General features: G+C 49.5%; 1 protein-coding gene across 1 annotated transcript; it reads left to right on the forward strand.

Moving 5' to 3' along the window:
* The first annotated feature begins 14,266 nt into the window (after window positions 1-14,266).
* On the forward strand, window positions 14,267-16,028 carry LOC120683024 (arogenate dehydratase/prephenate dehydratase 6, chloroplastic-like). Its single transcript, XM_039965038.1, has one exon. The coding sequence runs from the start codon at window positions 14,525-14,527 to the stop codon at window positions 15,776-15,778; it is 1,254 nt and encodes a 417-aa protein (XP_039820972.1). The 5' UTR covers window positions 14,267-14,524; the 3' UTR covers window positions 15,779-16,028.
* The last annotated feature ends 1,280 nt before the right edge of the window (window positions 16,029-17,308 follow it).

Raw genomic sequence — 17,308 nt, forward strand, 5'->3', positions numbered from 1 at the left:
CTGTCCGCATGTGCTGCATCGTAGCAAAAAAATTGATGCCTAGGCGACGGCCTTGTCAGCATTACGTTAAATCCAACTTATACCTTTGAATTATTATAAAAGTTTGATTTTCAACTAACCGGATAACAAAGACTATCCAACTATCTAAACTGGCAAGTTTGATCCTAGGATGGTTTCAAATGTGATTTTTATTTTATAAAAAAATATTCAAAGTTAAATTTAAAAAATCGTAAGTAATTTATTTTAAACCAGAAAAATATGAAACTAGTACCAATTTTTTTCCTATAAATATAACCTAGCTCTTGGTACTCTACTTCTCAGCTATTCGGATCCCATTTGTTATGTTCCTAGTTTTTGTTTGCTTGTCGTAGCTAAGATTATTATTTTTTGAACAAATAAGATTTAAATAGATCAATAATAGATATGTTATATTTTAGAAAAAAATTGGTATCAGTTTCATTTTTTTTAAGATCTAAGTAGATTTTTTGTTTTTTTAATGAAAATACAAAACTATTTTTAAACTAACGTAATGTCCAAACTTGTCTTTTAACCCTTGTAATAGCCTTAGCAGCCTGTAACGCCCGGAGACTCCGGCCATTGGCCCGGATACTCCGGGCATGGAGTTTCTATTTTTCCTATTTTGGTCATCTGGACCCCACAATCAATTAAATGGAAACTATCACTCTCTCTCTCCCTCACTCTCACTCTCTCCCGTTACCTCTCTCCCCCTCACCTCCCTCACTAGCTCTCCCTCTCCCCTAAGCTCTAGATTCCGAAATCTTCCATTTCAACTTGATTCCAAGGCCAAGGGAGATTCATTCGGCGTGGGGGAATCATCTTCTACAAGTATTCCACCTTGGGGCGACATCGTTTTCGAGTTCTTGCAAGAGGGACTAGTTCAAGGTACTAAAAGCTAGGGCTCGCCGATTTGGTTGTTTTAGGATGTTCTAGGTAATTTCCTTTGGTCAATCATCTCTATATGCATCCTTCAACTAGGATTCAAGAGGGTTTCAAATTTGGTGGGGTGGTTTTGCCACAAATCAAGATTCCAGTTTTGGGGCGAAAAATGCTGTCAAGCCCGGAGACTCCGGGTATAAGCCCGGAAACTCCGGGTTTTGAAAACTCCGGGCGAAACTCCGGGTATAGGCCCGGATACTCCGGGTTTGGGTCACTCCGGGCGAAACTCCGGGTATAGGCCCGGAAACTCCGGATTTCGGAATCCGGATACTCCGGGTATGAATCCGGATATTCCGGGTTTTAATAGAACTGTTGGGTGTAGAATTGGGTAAATTTGTAGTGTTTCTACTTGGGCATTTCGAGGATTGTTGTTGCATATCGTATTTGCATACATTCTCATGTCATTGCATACGTGTAGACGCTGCCGCCGAGGGAGCCGTATACGCAGTGGTTGCGGAGCCACAGGAGCCGCCGGGGCCAGCCCCGCAGGAGGAGGTTCGCGGGGAGTCGGCCCAAGGCCCCACTCACCCCAGTGTTGAGCAGCAGGCGCAAGGCAAGCCCCGGTGCACATCCTTTTATTTCAAATTATGACACCTATAATTATGTTTCTATTACTTGTGCATTAGGTTCAGGAATTGTTTGGAACCCTAGTTGCATGATCCCTAGGTTTCCTCGAGTTATACTAGTATATAGAAGACGATAGAAATGCTATGCTTAAGAGAACTCGGTAGAAGTCGAGTGATTTCGGGTCACTCGCGAGATATAGGGCATTTAGTCAATCAAAAATTACGGAATGTTAAATTAGATAAAGAAGGAAAGGAAGTTGGAGACCGGGCGGGGAGAGGTTAGCCCCGCCTGTGTCGGTTAAGGACCGTTCGTTGCCTGGCCCTGTGATCGAGTTTGAATTGTACTAACCGCATGCCGGGAGTAGGAGGTAGTCGAAACCGGTAAGCCTAGTACTGCTTCGCTTCGAAAGTACAGGACTTCAACTCACCTCCTGGGGTAGTCGAGTAGTCGCGGAGAAATGGGGATGCATGTTTATTTTTGGTGGTCTCACGTTGAGCTCGGCTGACCATATGATGGTGGGGCGGTCCTGTAGTTCGAGGTGGGGAGGGGAATGGTTGGTGCGTGGGGTCCGACGGGGCCTATACGCGCCGTGTTGGTTAGGTCCACCTTGCAAGGTTAAATCGGATCGATCCGCCGTACGTCGCATCTCGGATATGAGCACCTTGATCACAGCACCACATCGTAGTGATACTATATGGATTTTAAGTGATGAGTAGTAAGGTCTATCAGGAATTATTACTCCATGTTGTTATGATTGCTTAGCAGGTGCAAATAATAGTTAATGATTTATGAATATAGAATTTGGAGCTAAAAGAGGGAAAATAAGGACTCACTTCTAGAGCCTTTTTCTGCAAAAATAACCAGCAGCCAAAAGCCTTGCATGTCTAGTTATGTGGGCTAAGTTATACCCACTGGTCGGGTAAGCCTTGCTGAGTATTAGAATACTCAGGGTTTGTTGCCACCACTTTTTATTACAGGACACCCGGATGTTGACTTCTGCCCCTGTTGTGTCAAGTTCATCCGCCGGGATGCAGAGGGGTGGCAGGTCGAGGAGCGAGACCCCTAGGTTAGGGATTGTTCGGGTTGTACGCTGAAGGGTTGAGTGTGCAGTCTGTTTGTTTTGTGCAGACCGGTCTGACCGGTCTTGTTAGATCAGAACTGGTGAAATCTAGAGTAGTTGTAGGATCTTTTATATTGGAACTTCAGTCGTGTCTATTGTAAAGTTATGTTTGTAAATTATTCATGTATTTGAACTTGGTTTGTAAAACTTAATGTTTCATATCGTGTCAGCTCTTGTATTTTTAAGTTTTGGGTCGTGCTTGTACCATCTGCGCCCATCTTCGCGTGGGACTACCGGTGTTGTTTCGATCGGGCCGTGGGTTGAGAAAGGATCGCCAAATTAAGCCGTTAAGCTAATGCGCCCGATGTGTTCAAATGACGGCCATTACGCTTAATTAGAGTTTTAATTTGGCGGTTCCGTCACAGCTGGTATCAGAGCCGAAACGCATCGGGTGTGGTACGAGCATGACTAATTTTAAGATATTACAAACTAAAAATGGAATTCTGACTTAGGATGAATGTAGTTTACTATTATGGGTGGGAGTAGTCGTAGTAAGCCCTATATAGCTATGTTAGAGGAGTAGCTAGATGTTTAGTTTTGGTTGAGATGGTATCGTAGGACTATCGTGCATTATGCATCATGTCATTCATTGTTTTTAAAAAAAATAATTAATTAATTAAAAAAATTCTGCATCTTAAGTTTTGGGGGTGTTGTAAACACGACATGAAAATCCGGATATTCCGGATATAGATCCGGATATTCCGGGTAGGCGGTGTCCGGATATTCCGGATATTATTCCGGATACTCCGGATTTGGTTGCAAAAGTTTTCCGGCTTTTTGATTTAATTTATGCTTTCTACATTCTTCCATGGTTGATTATTTTGGGCAAACCAGATATTGTGACTAAATCAAACATGGGTGAATGCAGAATGGCAGCACCTCCAAACCCTCCGGATTTGGCTCAGGCCATTGCGGCCATGCTCACCGGACGAGATGAGCAAACGGCGCTCCTCCGAGAGATCGTGCAGCAGGGCAGAGTGCCGCGGCCTGACCAACACCACCAACCACCTATTCCTGGATATGAGCAGTTTCTGGGTACTCAGCCACCACTTTTTCATAAAGCGGATGAGCCATTGGAGGCGGACAGTTGGCTCCGGACCATCGAGTCCAAGTTCACCCTGCACCCGTACCAGGATGGGGACAAGGCGGGATTTGCAGCCCAGCAGCTCAGGGGTCCCGCACGCACGTGGTGGGACAATCACGTAGCCATGTTTCCTGAGGGCACTCGTTTCACTTGGGCACAATTTAAGGAGGCTTTTAGAGCGCACCATATTCCAGCAGGGGTGATCAGAAGGAAGCTCACAGAGTTTTTGGCCCTGAAACAGGGCAATAACAGTGTACTACAGTACTCCCAGGCCTTCAACACTTTGTCACAGTATGCGGGATACCATGTAGACACTGATGAGAAGAAACAGGCATGTTTCCGGCAGGGGCTTAGTAGCAAGCTCCAGGATCGCCTGGCCATGATCAAGTTTGACACTTTCAGTGAGCTAGTTAATGGGGCTATCATTCAGGAGGATGCCCATTTAGCTCATAAGGCAGAAAAGAAGAGAAAGGCGCCGGCAGCGGGATTTTCTAGCAGTGCTCCTCAGAGATTTCGCTTGGTGCAGTTGAGCCCACGGCGAGCCCCTTTTCAGCACCAGCCACAGCAGCAGTGGGGATACAGGCCCCCTCAGTACAGTCAGCCACAGGGGACAGTCAGGCCTCCTGCTCCTCAGCAGAATGAGCAGAAGGTCTGGGTGCAGCAGCCGGGGGTACGCCCCAATGTGTTTCCGTGCTACAACTGCGGGCAGCCGGGTCACTTTGCACGGAGTTGTCCAATGCCACCCAAACAAGGCCAGCAATCGAGCCAGCAGGGTCAGAAGCAGCAAGTGGCTCACTTCAAGCCAGGACAGGTGCACTACACCACCCTCGAGGGTATTCCTGAGGGAGCTCCAGTGATGACGGGTATGTTCTCCATAAATGATCAACCTGTTACGGTGTTGTTTGACTCGGGTGCATCCCACACCTTTATTAGTAAAGAGTGTGCTACTAAACTCGGGCTAGAAATGGAATGTCTAAAAAGTTATTACAACATTCATTCACCTGGGGGTCAAATAATTACAAATTTGATAGTCAGGCAAGTACCCCTACTAGTGCAAGGAAAAATTTATCCCACCTGTTTCATCGTTTTGCCCACCCAGAAGGTAGATATTATATTGGGCATGAACTGGATGGAAAAACAAGAGGTTCTTTTGGACACTCTTTCACATACGGTGCACATTAAATCTGCCCTCAATGGCCCTGTGACTGTGTATCTTAGTAATTGCACTTCTTTAACTACAACATTGAATCAGGTCGAGGGCAAAAATGTGGCTGATATACCAGTGGTGTGTGAATACCCGGATGTTTTTCCGGATGATCTGCCTGGAATGCCGCCGGATCGTGACGTGGAGTTTGCTATTGAACTGCAACCGGGTACGGCACCGATTTCTAGGAGGCCTTACCGGATGCCACCCAATGAGTTAGCGGAGTTAAAGAAACAATTGCAAGAATTGCTAGAGAAAGGCTATATTCGTCCTAGCACGTCACCGTGGGGCTGTCCGGCACTCTTTGTGAAAAAGAAAGATGAAAGCCTCAGGTTGTGCGTGGATTATAGACTTTTGAATGCTGTCACCATCAAGAATAAGTATCCCCTTCCCAGGATTGATATTCTATTTGATCAGCTATTCGGGGCCAAGGTGTTTTCCAAGATTGATCTCCGCTCCGGCTATTATCAGATAAAGATTAGAGCTGAGGATATTCCTAAGACGGCTTTTTCCACCAGATATGGACTTTTTGAATATCTGGTCATGTCTTTCGGGCTAACGAATGCCCCTGCTCATTTCATGTATCTCATGAACTCGGTGTTCATGCCCGAGTTAGATAAGTTTGTCGTGATTTTCATTGACGACATCCTGATATTTTCCAAGAATGAAGAAGAGCATGCAGAGCATCTCCGTATTGTGCTTCAGCGCCTGCGGGAGCACAAGCTGTATGCCAAATTCAGCAAATGTGATTTCTGGCTCAAGGAAGTCCAGTTCTTGGGTCACATCATCTCAGATAAGGGGATTTCTGTTGATCCTAGCAAGATTCAGGATGTCCTAAATTGGAAGACTCCAGAGTCTGTTTCAGAGATCCGGAGTTTCCTTGGGCTAGCAGGGTATTACCGGCGGTTTGTTCCGGACTTCTCAAAAATTGCTAGACCCATGACTGAACTACTCAAGAAAGGGGTGAGATTTTATTGGGACGACAAATGTGGGCAGGCCTTTCAGACTTTGAGGAAACTTCTGACGTCTGCCCCTGTCCTTGCTCAGCCAGACATTACCCGGCCTTTTGATGTGTATTGTGATGCATCAGGTACGGGCCTAGGCTGCGTCCTTATGCAGGATCAGCGTGTGATTGCTTATGCCTCTAGAGCCCTCAAGCGGCACGAAGAGAATTATGCCACACATGACCTGGAACTAGCAGCGGTCGTGCATGCCTTAAAGATCTGGCGCCATTATCTTCTGGGCAATCCTGTTCACATATACTCAGACCACAAGAGTCTTAAGTATATTTTTACCCAGAGTGAGCTCAATTTGCGCCAGAGGCGGTGGTTAGAGCTGATAAAGGATTATGATTTGGAGATTCATTATCACCCGGGTAAGGCGAATGTCGTTGCGGATGCACTGAGTCGCAAGGCTAGTTGCAGTTGCACCTCAGCCTCGATGGTGCATGAAACCTTGTGCCAAGAAATGGAAAAATTAAATCTGGCCATTGTATCTGAAGGCACACTTACTAACATTACCCTCACACCTACCCTCCGAGATCAGATTGTGGAGGCTCAGAAAAATGATGCGGGAATGCATAAGATCAAACAATGGCTCAGTGAGAATGATCCTCGGGTTCAATGCTTCCAGCAAGATAGTGAGGGGGTTCTTTGGTTTCAAGAACGGTTAGTAGTGCCTAAAAATTTTGAGCTTCGGAAACAAATTCTGGATGAGGCTCATCTTTCTCGATATTCTATTCACCCGGGCAGTAATAAAATGTATCAAAATCTAAAACAGCGATTCTGGTGGACGAGGATGAAGCGGGAAATTGCAAAATATATATCTGAGTGTGATATTTGCAAAAGGGTGAAGGCGAGTCATTTGAGGACAGCTGGTCCCTTGCCGCCCCTGAATATACCCTCGTGGAAGTGGGAAGATATTAGTATGGATTTCATTGTTGGGCTTCCCAAGACCTCAAAGGGGTATGACTCTATTTGGGTGATTGTGGACCGTCTCACGAAGTCAGCCCATTTCCTTCTAGTGAAGACCATTTATAGGGCACAACACTATGCTGAGTTGTATATCAGTCGGATCCTTAGCTTGCATGGGGTACCCCGGACCATTATTTCTGACCGTGGTGCCCAGTTTGTCGCACGCTTCTGGGAGCAGTTCCACTCGGCCCTGGGTACTCAGCTCATTCGTAGTTCAGCTTATCACCCTCAGACGGACGGCCAGACAGAGAGAATCAATCAAATTCTGGAGGATATGCTACGAGCCTGTGTACTCTCTTACAGTAAAAAGTGGGATGAATGTCTGCCGCTTGCAGAATTTTCTTACAACAACAGCTACCAAGAGAGTATCCAAATGGCTCCTTTCAAGGCATTATATGGGCGGAGGTGTAGAACGTCATTAAATTGGTCGGAAGCTGGGGAGAGAAATTTCTTTGGGCCGGATATTGTTAATGAAGCTGAAGATCAAGTCCAGCTCATCCAGAAAAATTTGAAAGCGGCTCAATCCCGCCAAAAGAGTTACGCGGACAAAAAGCGGCAAGCTATCTCATTCCAAGTGGGGGATCATGTCTATTTGCGGGTATCTCCAATGAGGGGGGTCCAGCGGTTCGGGGTCAAAGGAAAACATGCACCTCGCTATGTTGGGCCTTTTCCTATTGTTGAGCAATGTGGGCCGGTAGCGTATCGCCTGGAACTTCCTGCCCACTTATCCGCGGTCCATAATATATTCCATGTCTCGCAGCTCAGAAAATGCCTCCGTGTTCCCGCCAAGATTGTGGATATAGATGAGTTACAATTGGAGCCCGATCTTGTGTACCCCGAGCACCCTGTGAAAATTGTTGATTTCAAAACCCGAGTTACTCGAAATCAAACCAGCAAATTCTATAAGGTGCAGTGGAGTAATCACTCCGAGCGGGAAGCAACTTGGGAGACGGAGGAATTTGTTCGGACTAAATGTCCAGAATTGCTACAAGATTATCAAGGTACTCGTCAATTCCTAACTTTCCATTTAGCGCATTGATTAAATCTCGGGACGAGATTTCTTTTAGGGGGAAGGATTGTAACGCCCGGAGACTCCGGCCATTGGCCCGGATACTCCGGGCATGGAGTTTCTATTTTTCCTATTTTGGTCATCTGGACCCCACAATCAATTAAATGGAAACTATCACTCTCTCTCTCTCCCTCACTCTCACTCTCTCCCGTTACCTCTCTCCCCCTCACCTCCCTCACTAGCTCTCCCTCTCCCCTAAGCTCTAGATTCCGAAATCTTCCATTTCAACTTGATTCCAAGGCCAAGGGAGATTCATTCGGCGTGGGGGAATCATCTTCTACAAGTATTCCACCTTGGGGCGACATCATTTTCGAGTTCTTGCAAGAGGGACTAGTTCAAGGTACTAAAAGCTAGGGCTCGCCGATTTGGTTGTTTTAGGATGTTATAGGTAATTTCCTTTGGTCAATCATCTCTATATGCATCCTTCAACTAGGATTCAAGAGGGTTTCAAATTTGGTGGGGTGGTTTTGCCACAAATCAAGATTCCAGTTTTGGGGCGAAAAATGCTGTCAAGCCCGGAGACTCCGGGTATAAGCCCGGAAACTCCGGGTTTTGAAAACTCCGGGCGAAACTCCGGGTATAGGTCCCGGATACTCCGGGTTTGGGTCACTCCGGGCGAAACTCCGGGTATAGGCCCGGAAACTCCGGATTTCGGAATCCGGATACTCCGGGTATGAATCCGGATATTCCGGGTTTTAATAGAACTGTTGGGTGTAGAATTGGGTAAATTTGTAGTGTTTCTACTTGGGCATTTCGAGGATTGTTGTTGCATATCGTATTTGCATACATTCTCATGTCATTGCATACGTGTAGACGCTGCCGCCGAGGGAGCCGTATACGCAGTGGTTGCGGAGCCACAGGAGCCGCCGGGGCCAGCCCCGCAGGAGGAGGTTCGCGGGGAGTCGGCCCAAGGCCCCACTCACCCCAGTGTTGAGCAGCAGGCGCAAGGCAAGCCCCGGTGCACATCCTTTTATTTCAAATTATGACACCTATAATTATGTTTCTATTACTTGTGCATTAGGTTCAGGAATTGTTTGGAACCCTAGTTGCATGATCCCTAGGTTTCCTCGAGTTATACTAGTATATAGAAGACGATAGAAATGCTATGCTTAAGAGAACTCGGTAGAAGTCGAGTGATTTCGGGTCACTCGCGAGATATAGGGCATTTAGTCAATCAAAAATTACGGAATGTTAAATTAGATAAAGAAGGAAAGGAAGTTGGAGACCGGGCGGGGAGAGGTTAGCCCCGTCTGTGTCGGTTAAGGACCGTTCGTTGCCTGGCCCTGTGATCGAGTTTGAATTGTACTAACCGCATGCCGGGAGTAGGAGGTAGTCGAAACCGGTAAGCCTAGTACTGCTTCGCTTCGAAAGTACAGGACTTCAACTCACCTCCTTGGGTAGTCGAGTAGTCGCGGAGAAATGGGGATGCATGTTTATTTTTGGTGGTCTCACGTTGAGCTCGGCTGACCATATGATGGTGGGGCGGTCCTGTAGTTCGAGGTGGGGAGGGGAATGGTTGGTGCGTGGGGTCCGACGGGGCCTATACGCGCCGTGTTGGTTAGGTCCACCTTGCAAGGTTAAATCGGATTGATCCGCCGTACGTCGCATCTCGGATATGAGCACCTTGATCACAGCACCACATCGTAGTGATACTATATGGATTTTAAGTGATGAGTAGTAAGGTCTATCAGGAATTATTACTCCATGTTGTTATGATTGCTTAGCAGGTGCAAATAATAGTTAATGATTTATGAATATAGAATTTGGAGCTAAAAGAGGGAAAATAAGGACTCACTTCTAGAGCCTTTTTCTGCAAAAATAACCAGCAGCCAAAAGCCTTGCATGTCTAGTTATGTGGGCTAAGTTATACCCACTGGTCGGGTAAGCCTTGCTGAGTATTAGAATACTCAGGGTTTGTTGCCACCACTTTTTATTACAGGACACCCGGATGTTGACTTCTGCCCCTGTTGTGTCAAGTTCATCCGCCGGGATGCAGAGGGGTGGCAGGTCGAGGAGCGAGACCCCTAGGTTAGGGATTGTTCGGGTTGTACGCTGAAGGGTTGAGTGTGCAGTCTGTTTGTTTTGTGCAGACCGGTCTGACCGGTCTTGTTAGATCAGAACTGGTGAAATCTAGAGTAGTTGTAGGATCTTTTATATTGGAACTTCAGTCGTGTCTATTGTAAAGTTATGTTTGTAAATTATTCATGTATTTGAACTTGGTTTGTAAAACTTAATGTTTCATATCGTGTCAGCTCTTGTATTTTTAAGTTTTGGGTCGTGCTTGTACCATCTGCGCCCATCTTCGCGTGGGACTACCGGTGTTGTTTCGATCGGGCCGTGGGTTGAGAAAGGATCGCCAAATTAAGCCGTTAAGCTAATGCGCCCGATGTGTTCAAATGACGGCCATTACGCTTAATTAGAGTTTTAATTTGGCGGTTCCGTCACACAGCCCCCCACGTGCGCGCACGTGCTTGAATTCACGGGGCTTCATCGCTCATCATCATGCAAAAATAATGTGCAAAACACGGCTGGCGATTCCGCCACACGTTTTTACATGTATGCCCGCATGTCGGCATGATGTGTTTCGCAACATACGCTTGCGATGAGCGATCAGCCAAGTATGATACCCAACCAGTACAATCATATTTCTAGCGTTGTCATTTTCTTTCAGAAAAAAAGGAAGCTTTACTGTCATCTACTCATCTAACCACAAGAAATAAGTAAGAATAATAATCCTCGTCCTTTTTTCCCACTCCAACCAGTACAATCATATTATCATTTTCATTCAAAAAAGGAACCTTTATTTTATTAATAATAACAAAAAAGTAAGAACAATAATCCTTGCCCCCCACCGACCCACCCACACACACCCCCAAAAAGCTAGCCAGCTAGGAGTATCGCCTATCAGCGCATCCAGCCCCGTTGTGCGACCGGGTCATGTCACATGATCCCCGTCTAGCAGCTGAACTGAAAGGGCAGGGGTTGCAGGCCGCACAAACCTCGGAGGCGCCTACGCCTCGCCGATCACTCGCCCCCCGCCGGCGGGGACCCGGCCGGCTTCCACCATTCCCTCCCCTGCCCCTCCACCTCTCCGGGCTAGAGAGCAGAAATGGACGCGCCGCAACCAAGGTTACCACAGGCGCAGTGACAGGTCAGAGCAGCGCATGAACGGGTGAATGTCGTGTCAATATACGTGTGTGTCTGTTTCATCATTAAAAAAAAAGTGCGTATGATGTGATCCTCCGCCTGATTACCGTACATACGTGGTTCGTCGTCGTACACCCACTTAACCCATCGGTGCACTGTTCTCAGCTGGGGCCATAAACCATAATAAGGTGGTTGCACTTGCACGTAATTAGCGTCGCGTAGCGCGCCTGCCGCGCTGGCTCGTATATCAGTAGATGCACTTGCGAGAGCGGTGTACGAACTCCCCTCGCCGTCCTAAAATAATGAGGAATTCTAAAATATTGAGACAGATTAATTATTTTAGTGGAACGATGGCGTCGCTCTCCGCTAATCATGTGGCTCTCTCTTTAGTGGCACGCGGGTCGGTGGTACTTGCTGGTTTCCCTATATATAATAACCTCATCAAAAAACAAAGAGGGTCAGTCATGGGCCATGCAAATTTCATTTATTGTGAAGCACCAGTGAAAATACGGTTTTCGCATGATCCTAATCCTTGTATCTCAAAGATGGCAGTGCTTGCCAGCCTGCATATCCATTTATTTTTGGACGAACTTGTTTGTTTTTGACGGACGAGGTCTCTCCTAACATCAATGATATAGTTTGGGGATGAAAGTCTCTCCTAATAATTATTCTGAATCTGCCACTGGATATAGATTGTGATGAGAGTTTCCGGAGAAGCCACATATTGTTTATACGAGCAACTCTAGCAATAGCCCCTAAATCAGACCCTCTAAATATTAAATGTGGGCTGCCTCTATTTTTAGAGGCTTCTAAATTTATTTCAACTCCACCAATAGCCCCCTAGAGACCCCCTGAGGGCCGAGAATGGAGGGTGGAGGAAGGATTTTGGAGACTTCCCTAAAATAAAAAATGAAGTAGAGGGTGTGCTGGAGTGCATTTTTTGTTTAGAACCTCGAAACTTGGGACAATGTGCTTTTTAGAGGATCTGATAAAGCTGCTCTTAGTAGTTGTTGTTGTGTTAAATAATCGAGTCATTGTTTCTTTAAACACGTCCTAACCACACTAAGGGCAGCCTCAACGGCGCCGTTAAGCATGCTACAAGGATAACACGTAGGAAAGAGAGAAGAGGAGAGAGAAGGTGCTCTCGCTACGGCCGGCGAGTGCCGAACTGCCGATAGCACAAGTTCCCACGCGGAGTGGGCTCCACTGTGGAACTGACGACGACGCGAGGACGCAGAGAGATGGGAGGAAGGAGAGATGAGATGAAGTGGGGCTCACAATTTTTTAATAGATATTATAGATCATTTGTTAGATGGCTAGTCTATTTTGTTCACTATAGCTGATGTAAGCACCACTATTTATTAGCAAAATTATCTATACCTTTGCGGGTGCCCTAACAAGACCGACCAAGGCCGGCAGCCACATCCCACAAACGAGCCAACACCTGTAGACTTTTTTTTCCAAAAAAAAACACCTGCAGGAGACCTCAGTGAGGGCGCGTCGCCGCCGGTCCTGCGTCTTCTCTCTGCCTCTCCGGCGGTCTCGCCCTCCCGCTTTCGGTGGAGTGCAGAGGAAATTCAGTGAGGACCACGACGAGGACGGTTGACCCGTAGGGAATACCTTACCAACGGTGGAGCCCGGTAGCGATAATCAATACAGATTATCGTTGATATTGGCTTCGATTATCATGATAATCGCGATTATCGTTAAAATCGGCTTCGATTATGAGTCGATAATCGTTGATTATCGAACGATAATGCAATCCCTGTTGACCCGTACATTACTTCATGGAGGAGGGGGCCGCGTCGTACTCTGTGTCTGGGACGGCGGAGGCGGAAGGGAAAGGGAACCGCCACGCCACGAGCCGCGCTCCAGCAAGCGGCCCGGGGTAGTTAGCAAAGCTGGGGCCTGGCCTGGCTTGGGTCCACACCACACGCCGGCCGGCCAGCCAGCCGGGTCCGGTCGGTCAGGGCGTTCCTTCAGCACGAGCGCGCGCCACGTCTCGCCGCGGACACCAAACACGCGCGCGCGCGCAGGCAGGACCGCGCGGCCTTGCAGTGGCAGCCTCTGGCAGGTGGCAGCACGCGCGCCGGCTCCCGGCCTCTCCCGGACGCCGCCGCCGGATGATGCCGGCGGGCCATTCTGACTGCCGCGCGGAGAGCTGAGCACAGACAGTAGCTCGCGGTCGCCGGCGGTCGGGTCTTCGCTTCGGTCGGTCGGTCGGTCCTCCTGCCTGCTCGTCCCTCGGATCGGTCCGGCGCGTTCGCACCGCGCGCGCCCGCCGCACGGCTAACGCACGCGCTGCCTGCTTGACTCCACAGGTCCAGGACTGCTTCCATTATTATTCAAGTTCTTCCATGGCTACGAAACGTGACCACACCTCACAACACAATCGGTACACATGATGGCACGATTGCTTGTCGCTATAGGCGGCAGCAGGCTGACAACGATGCAGGCGTACCTCTCCAATTAGGACTGGATCGGCGCACGGTACTCCCCGGCCAACGGTGTTCGTGTCCGGTCTGGCTTTATATATGTGGGCGCAGCGGAAGGTAGCGATTTGATGTTGCCCCTGTGACGTGACGTAGGAGAGCCATGTGATTTTTTACTCATGTGAGAAACGAGAACAGATGATTCGTCATGTTTCTAGCCAACAGCCCGAACTGATTGCGAACATGGTGTGCCAGTTCGTGCGCTAGCTAACCTATCTTGCTCTCTTTTAACCTGGACAACAATCGAGACAAATATATTTCCCAGCATTCTCACCATCAATGGAGACAAATATTTTACATTGCAAAATCCTTTTTTTGAAGAACCAGATTGCAGATCTCACAATCCACAACTCAGTAGCTCAGATTACCAACCGTGCGTGCCTTGGCAATTCAGAATTTGAATCTAGAGGTTGCTCAACCTTTTTTTCTGCCAATGCCCATTTCTCCACACATTTTCCTGGAGTATGTATGGGGAGGGTGCGGAGTCTTGCGGTCGTTGTGGGAAGCGACGGCGAAAAGGGGAAGGGGAAAAGCGACCGGCCGAGGAGGCAACGCAAGGTCAAGGGGGAGGGAATGCACTGCACGTTCCGTCTCGTTCCACGGCGAGCCGGGGTTAGTTGGCCGGTGCGGTGGCGTGCCGGAGTATATTTTTGGACGCTCTGACCCAACCAACCCCGCCTCCACGCATCGCCACCAACCCCTCACGCTCCGCCTCCGCCTCCGCCAAACCAAATCGCCAATCGCCGGCGCCACCTATATATCGCGCCCCATCCGCCCCTGACCTCCTCAGCTTCTCGCTCCGAAGCTTCAACTACCCATCCAGTTACCTGAGCAGAGCACGAAAGCAGAGGCGGAGAGGTAGCTCCCTGACCTGAGCGGAGCTGACAGCTGAGCAGATTGGTGTTAGGGCAATGGCTGCGGCGAGTATGATCAGGGCGCCGGTCGGGCAGAATCCGAGGCTCGCGGGGAGGGGCGGCGGCGTGGTCCGGTGCTCGTTACAGGGCGCAGTGGTGGGCGGCCGGGCGGAGTGGCAGAGCAGCTGCGCGGTGCTGTCCAGCAAGGTGGCCGCGGTCGGCGCGCACTCCGTCAACGGCCACGTCGCGCCGCCCGCGCCGCCGCAGAACGGGGCGGCGGTGCTGGATCTGATTCCCGTGAGCAGAATCGACGGCGGCGGCGGCGGCGTCCCGACGAAGCTGCCGCAGCCGCTGCGCATCGCGGACCTGTCCCCGGCGCCGATGCACGGGTCGCAGCTGCGCGTGGCGTACCAGGGCGTGCCGGGCGCGTACAGCGAGAAGGCGGCCGGCAAGGCGTACCCGGGCTGCGACGCCATCCCCTGCGACCAGTTCGAGGTGGCGTTCCAGGCCGTGGAGCTCTGGATCGCAGACCGCGCCGTGCTCCCCGTGGAGAACTCGCTGGGCGGCAGCATCCACCGCAACTACGACCTGCTGCTCCGGCACCGGCTCCACATCGTCGGCGAGGTGCAGCTCCCCGTGCACCACTGCCTGCTGGCGCTCCCGGGGGTGCGCAAGGAGCGCCTGACCCGCGTCATCAGCCACCCGCAGGCGCTGGCGCAGTGCGAGCACACGCTCACCGCCATGGGCCTCAACGTCGTGCGCGAGGCCTTCGACGACACCGCCGGCGCCGCCGAGTACGTGGCCGCCAACGGCCTCCGCGACACGGCCGCCATCGCCTCCTCCCGCGCCGCCGAGCTGTACGGGATGGAGGTGCTCGCCGACGGCATCCAGGACGACAGCGGCAACGTGACCCGCTTCGTGATGCTGGCCAGGGAGCCCATCGTGCCGCGCACCGACCGCCCCTTCAAGACCAGCATCGTCTTCGCGCACGACAAGGAGGGCACCTCCGTCCTCTTCAAGGTGCTCTCGGCGTTCGCGTTCCGCGACATCTCGCTCACCAAGATCGAGAGCCGGCCGCACCGCCACCGGCCCATCCGCCTCGTCGACGACGCCAACGTCGGCACCGCCAAGCACTTCGAGTACATGTTCTACGTCGACTTCCAGGCGTCCCTCGCCGAGCCCCGCGCGCAGAACGCGCTGGCCGAGGTCCAGGAGTACACCTCCTTCCTCCGGGTGCTCGGGAGCTACCCCATGGACATGACCCCCATGACCGCCGACATCTCCTCGTCGGATCCCTCGCCGTCATCCTGATTGCTCCTGCAGTTGCAGCTCCCCCGCCCCGAGGAGAAGCCGTCGAGCGAGTAGGGACGTTGGTTTCTGGTCATGTCGTCCTACTCGATCGTCCCTCGCTGCTGCCCGGGAGCAATTAATTTTGATTTTTACCTTTATTTGTCGTGGTAATACGTGTAACTGTTCCAAGTTCATCTCTTAGCCGTGAATATACCTGTGAGATACTAGGTGGCACTCATGTCCATGCCTGTGTCTGAAACCCTGCGCAGAATATCCTTCTATTACTAGCTGCAGTTGGCAAATTTGCAGTCCAAATCAAAGGAAAAGCCTTCAGATTAACCATGCAGGTAAAATATCCCAAATGGGGAGTAGGTGGCAAGTGACACTAGCATATTCTTCCCTTTTTTCCTACCCTGGTAACCTTTGGCAGATCTGGCTGCACGTTCTTGGCCAAGTAGGCGCCGCCGCATCTAGTCCACGGCGGCCAAGTGAGATGAGATGGACACGGAAAGGAGGTGAAAAATGCGTTGTTGCGGTCAGAGAGGGCATGCGCGTCGGCGGCTCCGTTTTCATTCAAAGAAAGGGAGGCGAACCACACCCCACCTCGCTTACAAATAAATATATATATATATATATATATATATATATATATATATATATATATATATATATATATATATATATATATATATATATATCAGAGCAAGTAGCCTCATCCCCCACATGTTTGTGGTGAGGCATTGACGAGGCGCACACAATTCGCTAACCAGCCGGGACCCCAGCGCAGCGACGTCGCACCTACGCCGCCCACGCAGCCCAACAGCAGCCACAGGCTGTCCCGGGTCAACAGAAACGAGCACCATTAGGTTATCTCCAACCATTCCCCCCATCCAACTCCCCCCCAAACGTATTATTTACTATATTTTACTATCTCCCTCCAAAAAATTTCTCCCCCTATAACTCCTTCTCTCCAATCATTCCCCTCATATCTATTCCCCCTATATACTATCACTCATTAACTAACTATTTATTTAACATTTTTGAATTTAAAAAAATCATACAGTATTTGTACTGTCATAATACACATTATCATCATGTTACGGGGCTCAAACGAGATTAATATCATGAAGAAACGGTGTGATTAGAGATATAGGAGGAGTTGGAACTCACCATATATGTGGGGAGAATTTCAACTCCCCCGTATATAGGGGGAGCTATAGGGGGAATTGTTGGATCAGATTTCCCCCTATGGCTCCCCCGATATGGGGTGGGGGGAGGGATGGGGGGCACCGTTGGAGACAGCCTTAGATAAATACAGAGGAATCACTGTAGATTCCAAATAGAAGAGTTACCATCGATGATGCTGAGATCCAGCAAGCGGACGACCATGTCAGGGCCACCTAATGCGTGCCAACCGAGAGTTTATTAGCATGCTGATGATTCGCTAAACAACATGGTTTTATTGACAGTAGGATGGGTGCATCGACCAGTCTCAACGGGGGTTTCAAAGTATTAAATATTATTAATTTTGCTGACATAGTAAGAAGAGAG

This window comes from Panicum virgatum, chromosome 7N (assembly GCF_016808335.1).
Source record: "Panicum virgatum strain AP13 chromosome 7N, P.virgatum_v5, whole genome shotgun sequence".
Lineage (NCBI taxonomy): Eukaryota > Viridiplantae > Streptophyta > Magnoliopsida > Poales > Poaceae > Panicum > Panicum virgatum.